This window comes from Bremia lactucae, linkage group LG1 (assembly GCF_004359215.1).
Source record: "Bremia lactucae strain SF5 linkage group LG1, whole genome shotgun sequence".
Lineage (NCBI taxonomy): Eukaryota > Oomycota > Peronosporomycetes > Peronosporales > Peronosporaceae > Bremia > Bremia lactucae.
Window position 1 is genome coordinate 10,039,724 of NC_090610.1, and position 8,542 is coordinate 10,048,265.

Genomic DNA, 8,542 nt, shown 5'->3' on the forward strand with positions numbered 1-8,542 from the left:
AGCAGCTCCAAACATTATCTACCTTTCAGATAATATATTAATTAACAACCTTTAAGTGTTAATTTCATGTAACGATACACCCCGTTACACGCACGAGGTTAGAGATTGTAGTTGGTCGCGTTCTTTTGCGTATTATTACGGAATGTATGGTCGTGTTTTTTCTCTCTCGCTGTCGGAATGGTGTAGTGTTTGCGTAATATTTGTGCAGTGGAATTGAGAGTCATGTAGTGGTGCAATAAAATTGAGTGACTTTGACTAGTCAATTAGTGGGTGAGTGCTCATTAGCGCAAGTTGTCATTAACAGCTCCCTATTTTTTTATTTATGAATTTTATAGTATATTTTTTATATTCCCTGAAAATAATAAATCATTTAAAAAATGTTGTGGGAATAGATAGCAATTTCAGTTGTGGGGATATCAATACCCTAATTTTATTCTTCTGTGTGTAACGACAATACGGTGTTTTTCTTTCAAAAAGGAAATTATGTTTTGGACTTTTCAAGGATCATTGCATAATTCTTTGATTCTGTCAATTATGCGTCGGATTGTAATGAACATTACAGGAGCGTTTATACGATTTCGTGATTTTGTTTTTATTACCTAGGAACAATTTAATCGCGTGTAGCATTGTTGCACACCATAGAGTACCAAATTATAAGAAGGAGATTATCAATTCTCATTTTGGTATGACGACCATGACGACGCAGGTATTTGGTGTAAACAGCACTTGATTGTGACAGTGTGCCAAATGACATTTTGTACTGCCTTTTTTTGCCGGCTTTGATGTCATAATCGCTTCATCTGAACAATTCATATAATCTCCATTTTCTTCCTCAATGCAAACACTACTGCTACTTCTAACAACCCAAATAGTTATATCTTTCAAGCCTTATCGGCCATATCCACTAGATCCATTTTCTTCAGGCTACAATTCGTACTCTTTCGGGTCAGACAAAATGCTGCTACGTCGTATGTTCTCCACTTGAGCCGACGAGAAAAAGAGCGGCATTTTCGCTTTAAGTGACGGGCGAATCTCGTTCTCGTGTAAATCATCGAGCTCCGACGGCCTTAGCTCTGGTTGAAATGTCGTGTCGGCATCACTGCCACCGAAAAAGAGAAAGGAGACGTGTTCAGGTTCCAACCTCACCTTGTCACTAGAGCTCGTAGTGAGTAGTTCAGATGGGTCCGTAGGTGACTGCTTGGCTTTGGACAATAGCGGATTGGCTTTCTTTGTGATCTTGGACATCACGGCCTTGACTTTCTTGGTAGGAGGCTCTTTTAAGCATGCTGGTGAAGTCACTGTTAGCCCATTCTTTTCAAAGGGGCTAACCTCAAACTCTGCCTCAGCCGCAGCAAGATTTTCCTGGATAGGAGCTCTTTCAGGGGACACCATCGCCACTACCTCAAATGGCGCTTCAGGCAGCGAGTGGCGTTGAGAATGTGACCAGCGCGACAAGCGGGATGTGCGACGTTGTGACGATTCGCTTTCCTCTGGTACCATGGCACAAGTTGAGCCACCGCAGCTGCGTCGAAAAAATCCACCAATGGCGCGCACAAGGCCCCGATGTTTGGGTTTGCTTGCGGGCTTGACGCCCGCAGTCGGGACCATTGCAGCAATAGCTGGTTGCTGCTTTCCGCTATCCGATGCGATCTCGGGAGTTGGCTCCGGGGCCGACGTCGGCACCGGTGGGGGTGGCGCCCGCATTCGTCGAGGTGCTGGTAGGATTGGGGAGTCAGTAGTAGACATGCGGGAAAGTGCGTGGCTTTCCTAGCAAACTCGAAGAATGAGAGCTATAGGGTCGTCGTGATGCCTTCCCCACTTTTTGTTCGCAGTTAGGTGCAGAATTATGCTGACGGTGGAGTGGAATGGGAGAGAGGTTTATATTTAGTAGATATGTGCTCTGTTTCAGATTGAAAAATGCGAGTAATAACGATAATTGTACTTTTGTAGCAGCAGATGGACAATGCTTGAAACCGGCTGGCTCTAGGGCCGTGATTCATCGCCTTAAAAATCAGGGTTTAGACCTTTTCCACGAGGTGCCGAACAGAAAGCAATACAAGCAACCGTAGGCTGTGACGCATTTAGCAGTACACGTAAAATTAACTTTGATGATGTCATGCAGCAGTCAAGTGCTTCATTATCAGGGTTCAAGATAGCCCCGTAGAGTCGTGGTAGACGCGTGCACACGACGTCTCCATTCATGGGTAATGACAACATGAGCTTATTATTCCTTAAATTATGAGTGCGACGCTTTCATTTGCACCTTGCTGCCACCACAAACATAAATGCAAGGTGTGCTTCGCGCCAGGCTTTAGCTATCATCAATTCGATTTCACAGAGAATCATAAGGAGCATAAGTTGAAAAATCACGGAAAACGAAATTCTGAGCTAGAAACGATACAGGAGCAGATAAAATTCAGTTTTTATCGAATATGTTCTGCATGTGATTCTGACCAATCACCATCATCATTTCCAATAATCTACTTCCGATTGTCCTTTCGGAAGTAAATTTTATTGCTTTCATGCAAATGAATTTATGAACATAAAGATGAAGTAAACGCTCTGCAAGATGGCGCCTCCACAAAGTTGCACATAAGCAACATAACAGGATCTGCGCATGTTGCCCCAATACTCAATTCATTCACTAGGTGTCAAGTCAGTTTCAAGTGCTTGTTTACCTTCCTACTGAAAGAGCTCTGGCGTCTGTTCTTCTACATATAGCAACGTCGAGTTCACCTTCTTTTCCCATCCATCCAAGCGAGTCACAAGCTTCTGCAGTTGCGAGTTGTCGAGCACCCGTGGCTGCACCCACGTAACCCGTACAATGCCGTCCACTTCATCAATCGATCCTTTGATGAGCTTGCATGAAAGGGCACGCATCACGAGCCACTCAACTTGCTCCAGTGGAAGGCGTGTGGTCTCTGCAATTTCATAAAATGGAATGTTGCGTTCGTGCGACGGACGCTGAAAAACCAGCACCATTAAGGCCAAGAGAGCCACTTTTTCTTTCATATATGCCTGTTTGCTCACGAGCGCCGGTTGGGCCTCAAACTCCGTGCTGTTTTGCCCCACAATCTCATTAAATCGATCGATATTGCCTTTATTAAACGCATGCAACAAGTCCGAGAGCCATTGTTTGTCCGTGCCTTCTAACGCACGCAGGATTGGAGTTGCCAACTACAAAGCCGATACCACCAAATGTTAGTACATTCACATAATTACAATTTGTAGCCTTGATACTACGACCGCACCACTTCACCAAAGTTAAAGACGCCATCCCCTGTGAGGGCAGCAATACTAATATTCACAGCCAGATCAAACCGCTCGTCTGGACGCATCTCGTCGTATTGCGTGTAGGCTAGAAACATGAGCGCGTTCTTGTAAAATTTATGCGCAGGCCCCACCGCAGTGTAGTAGTCGCACGCTACACGGTAATATGCTGCATGAACCACAGGCTCCGCTCCCACAAGAGCCTCGATAATCTGCTTGTCATCATCCACTGTAGCCTTGACTTCAGGTAAAAACGCCGCGCCACGACGGAATTTGAGTTGGGCAATGTGCATCTTGCATAGAAGCACGGCCTCCTGCGCCGTCTTAGTGCTCAATTGGCCCAGTAGCTGCTCCATAAACTCTTGCGCTTTAGCAGCATCTGCAAATTGGGCGCTGATCTCCGTGCAGATAATAACGAGACGAATGGGGTTGATTTTTTCCTGAATTGGACGAACAAATTCTTGATACAACGCATTGAGATTCAGTGGGTACTTGTGGCACACTGGGTCGCGGACAAACGCCTCGAGTTCCCCGGTCAGCTCATGGTACAGTCTGTTTGAAAGTAGATAGAGAAGCATGCAGCAAATTTTACTTGGCACACAAGTTTAAAAGAGGACTTTATGAACCTACTTGCGAACGTGTAGATCCTGCAGCGACTGGTAACGCTGAGCAATGTCTGGGTACGCGGCTTGCTCCCTTGCGATAAAGTCCGTCATGATCGTTTGGATCCTCGGGGGCAGATGTGAATGTATTATATATAAAAGGTAGAGAAATGCCATTGTACAGTTTGAAACATTTCCGCTAAATTACATATAAGCAAGTTACTAGGCACTACCATATCACATGATCCGACCTGCATCGCGTCATACTACCATCACTGCATCACTGTCTCCTTCAGACCGCACGCGAGGATCAACACTCACCATTTCCTTTGTTGCCGCATCTGGAAGCATCACATTGCTTGTTTTTGACCGCATTAAATTGGGTCTTCTCGTCTCGGCAATGCAACTGTTGGTTGTGAGACTGGATGAAGCGAGAAGATGCGTCATGGCGGCCGCTGCCATTGCCACACGATTTGGAGACTCGGCCAGCGACGGCCGAGGGGAGACTCGCGACGTTAAAACGTCTAATTTAGGCTGCCCTACATGTTGCGGCTGCGGCATTGCTTTTGCTGGTGTTGAAGGCACATGCACGACCGGCCAATGCAAAGGCCAATCATCAATAATATGACGAATGGACTGTTCGTTACGCGTTTGAAAGCGCGTCAACAGCTTTCGAGCCGAGTCCATGGAAAGGTCCGGCAGTTTCCGGAGTGCAGCAGCTTCTACGAGTCGCATGAGCTCTGCAAAGGTCATGAGAACTCCCAATTCTGCACGAGCGACGACAACGCGCATGATTCCAGCCTCGTCACTTGGGTGGAAATATTCAATAATTCCTTTCTCCTGGACGCTCTGAGCACGTTTCTTAACGCGTCGATGCAGTGCTGCAAAATGCACGCCGTAGAGCTTGGCCGCGGCTCGCAGACTCAAACCTTGCAGCTCGACGGCTGCAATGGCCTTTTCCCACGTCTCGGTCGGCACTGTGTGGCTCAACTTGTAGCCACGATTTTCGCTCAAAGACGAAGCATCCACGTCTTGCATTGTGTCCACACTACTCTCGTAATTGCTCACTCCGCTTTGACTCGGGCGCGGGTGCGACGCGCCAAGGTCGGACGCTTCACCAAGTCGACTGGGCGTCTGATTTGTGGATGTTCCGTTCTCACTACCGCTACTCACTTGTTTTGGTTGCCTCTCTTCGTATATCGCTGCGGCATCAGAACTTGACCAAACAGCCGATCGTCGACGATCATCTACAAGCATCGCTCGTCGCTGGTGTTGGTGGTGATGACGTTGATCGCGCTGATTAACGCTGTGTCGCATCTGTCCGTGGCGCTTCGGGCCAATGCCAGAAGGCGCACGGCGGCCTGAAGGGGTCATATGATACACAACTTTGCGAGTCAAATCGGAAGGGATGGAGCGAACGCCGTCATCGCTCGGTCCTCGCTCCTTCTCATCGTCACTGGCATTGCCGCTGCTTGGACTACTGTCCCTAGTCGGAACCATATTAGCTCCAAAAGTGTTGTTTTGTTCCCCATTCGTATTGTTATAGCCGCTACTTGTACAAATCCGTGCAGTCGCACCTTGATTGTCGTTAGCGACAATCGCGGACCGAAGCGGTACCGTGTCCTGACGATCCAGCACGACCGCCACCTTATCCCTGCAAAAGCTGGTTGCTCCATTATACACAAAACTATGATATTGCATAAAGCCGTACACGCGCTTAAAGTCAAGCACCCAGCGCGATTGTGGAAAGTCGGGTGGTAGTCTCACCGTGCCCCCCTGACTAGCCACGTCACGCACAGTTAGCCGCACATCATCGGACGTTATTCGCCTGTGGCGATGGAGCTGTTCATTTAATATTAACACGACCTTCTTTTCGTCTTCTTCGCTAAGAAAGCGGCGCACGGCCGCCGTAGGTGAAAGTTTTGAACGCTCGACGTTCATGTGGAAGAGGGACGCACGCTGTCACGAAATGAACATGTTTTAATTTGGTCGGATTGTTTTCGACGTTTTGCATGTTTATGGGTTTCTTAATACCTTGAATTAAGTATGGAATTGTTGAAAGGCTCTGAGATCATTCTCAATATAAAAGTAAGTATATCTCGAATTCGGCTCGGTTCGTTGCAATGCTAAAATTATTGTCGGCGGGCCGTGCAATTTTAGCTTTGTAAGACTGTTTTAGCTGATACCATTAATTAATGGCAGCGCGCTGAATAAACTACGGTACAGGATGTCGACCGCAAATCTGAGCTCATACTGTAAATATATGGCTCACATAGAGCATGTGATAAAATCGTTTTAGCCGTTCGGTAATGATATTACGTCCGCCGACCCAATTCTACCGCAGAATTAGCTTATATAAGACTTGGGCGACAGAACCTCTTCTATACTATCTTCTCTTTGATCAGCTATAAGATTGCTGGTGGCCGACGAGTACATTACGTGGGCAAAAAGCAGCTAAAATCGCAGCATGCGTTTGTTGCGCTGCATGGTCAAAACAAAAGCTGCAAGATGGATAAATAAAATAAACTAGCAGAAAATTGTTCTTCAACATCCTTCATTTGAGCCTTATAAATAATTCCTGTGCAAAAGGATGCAGGTCCGCAAGAGAGTGAATGGCGCGCTGGCAAGTCGGGCGGGAGATCTATAACTTCAAGTTGCGCAAGAACATTAATAGTTTAACTAGTTTCTTATAGTTAGCTATCATCCGTCTTATTCCTATCCGCAGAATTGTTGTATAATTTTTATCAAAGGAAAGATTTACACGCTACTAAGCTGAGCATGCCATTTACGTCTCCATTATTAGCTCACGAGTGTTAGCGTTTGAACCACGTTTCAGGTCTCTCCATTTCGCTTTTTTATGATCATCTTACAGATGTCGCATGTCTAAAGTCGGTTTTCTCGAAGGTTAACAAGCTCGTCCTACCGGGAGATTATGCGCAAGGATCCGCCCGCCTGTCGGCCGCGGTTAAGTAGCAGGCCTTACGTGTGCTCGTAGGTACAGCTTTTCTGGCTCCTACGTATAACTTGCAGCTGTATCGAAGAGAAAGTCAAGGTTAAATTTGGTGGGTCCACTGAAATGCTCGATTTTATGCAGCTTGACAGTTCCGTACAAATACAAGAAGTGATATCCGCATTCGAGCTCGCTTGACAAGCCTAAAAGCCAAACATATACTGAATTACAATGAAATTGTAAAAGGGCTTGGAGTGTCGTGCAGCGGGGGTTCTACTCTGCAAGCCGCAAGAAAAGCGAGAAAGACGTCGCTGAAGTTGCCATGTCCCCTGCTGATATTTGTTACTTTAACTGAAAGCGGGAAAAGCAGTTGCATCCTGATTTTAACAACTTATTAAGGGAGGCATGCTGTCCGAATGGCGGCGCACAGTAAACGCGTGAGAGTCAAAAACAATGTTATATAGATGTTAAGACTCAATATTTCTCTTCTATTGTTATCCTTGCTTGACTTGTGCGACAAAAAAACGAATTCCAAAAATTACAATTGTCATACTAGCCACCACGTATCCAAAGCTTCTAGAACGATGAAGTACTGCCGCGATGAAGGTAGGCTGCTCCGGGTACCGAGGTAGTCTAACACCGCCCAAAGAATTTAAAAGATCTTCTGATTCTTCTTTTCCGTGGGATTTGTTTCGCTGGCTAAGCCAGATGGATCGAACCTCGACTTATAATGTATCAATGACCCGTTGAGAAATTCGGAATTGAACGCAATGAGAAAGTTGCACGAGCCTATGTGGCCAAAATATTCCGGTCCGGCTACCACGGACTGTCTGCCAGGTCAATGAAAAGAAGGATGGATTTGTTTGCTCTCATTTAGTTACACGAAACTATCAGACAGGGTATTTAGCAGTTAATGAAGTGATGTAACGAGTGTCCTTCACATAAAAAATATATCCTATCAGCAAAATAACATGTATTATTTCTATGGGACGAAATAATATTTAGAAGTTCAACATTATTATATTTTATTAGTTTTGACTTAATAGTTCCAAAATGACAAAATTCGGTAATATTGACGCAATTAGACATTAGACGCCTCTCATCGCAGGTCACAGCAATGCTGTTGAACTGATACCCAGAAAACATCGATCGATTCGCAACAGCCTGGAGGACGATATGGGACGTTGCAGGGACCGTCATCATCACAATTCTCTGGCTACACCGCGTGGATAGCGTATTTAACAATGAAATATCCCGATGCAAGCCAGTGAAGCCCTAGTTTGGAGAAGGATTCAGCTTAAACTGCGGGCCCTCATCAAACGTCTCCATTGCAGGGCAGACGCGTCCGTCCGTGGCGCCCAACCTTCTGCATGTTACGACATGTTTATATCAGAACCGAGAGGGTAGCCCGGCTTTCAAACCCAGGCTGCCAGCCGTGGGCAATGCCTGGACCCTCCAGCGTTGCTAGTGTGGTTAACTACCTACTGGAGATCTTGCATTAACCAGTAAAACAACAATCTGTGCTCTCGCAATAAGATGTTAGTTTTAGTGATTGGTTGATTTAAGTTTAAATCAATATCACCAATCGTTACAAGACACGGCTAGGTGTCACGCAAGATGGCGCATGGCATAGTTAGTCATTAGCATATTCAAGCAAGTAAATTGAATGTCGTTATAAAGAACTTAATATATTAATACGCTTTATTTTTTCCGTATTTTA

General features: G+C 45.8%; 4 protein-coding genes across 4 annotated transcripts; all 4 read right to left on the reverse strand.

Annotated features, from left to right (window-relative positions):
* Positions 1–924: 924 nt before the first annotated feature.
* Positions 925–1,746, reverse strand: CCR75_008207 (uncharacterized protein; the record flags this gene model as incomplete). Its single annotated transcript, XM_067966261.1, has 1 exon — positions 925–1,746. One exon carries the CDS (start codon positions 1,744–1,746, stop codon positions 925–927), a length of 822 nt encoding a protein of 273 aa, XP_067820194.1.
* Positions 1,747–2,004: 258 nt separating this feature from the next.
* Positions 2,005–2,202, reverse strand: CCR75_008208 (uncharacterized protein; the record flags this gene model as incomplete). The annotated part of the gene is made up of 1 exon (XM_067966262.1): positions 2,005–2,202. The coding sequence occupies one exon, from the start codon at positions 2,200–2,202 to the stop codon at positions 2,005–2,007; it is 198 nt and encodes a 65-aa protein (XP_067820196.1).
* A 186-nt stretch (positions 2,203–2,388) lies between these two features.
* CCR75_008209 (uncharacterized protein) lies at positions 2,389–3,986 on the reverse strand (the record flags this gene model as incomplete). The annotated part of the gene is made up of 3 exons (XM_067966263.1): positions 2,389–3,177; positions 3,252–3,822; positions 3,901–3,986. 3 exons carry the CDS (start codon positions 3,984–3,986, stop codon positions 2,683–2,685), a joined length of 1,152 nt encoding a protein of 383 aa, XP_067820195.1. The 3' UTR covers positions 2,389–2,682.
* Positions 3,987–4,133: 147 nt separating this feature from the next.
* CCR75_008210 (uncharacterized protein) lies at positions 4,134–5,813 on the reverse strand (the record flags this gene model as incomplete). Its single annotated transcript, XM_067966264.1, has 1 exon — positions 4,134–5,813. The coding sequence occupies one exon, from the start codon at positions 5,811–5,813 to the stop codon at positions 4,134–4,136; it is 1,680 nt and encodes a 559-aa protein (XP_067820432.1).
* Positions 5,814–8,542: the final 2,729 nt, after the last annotated feature.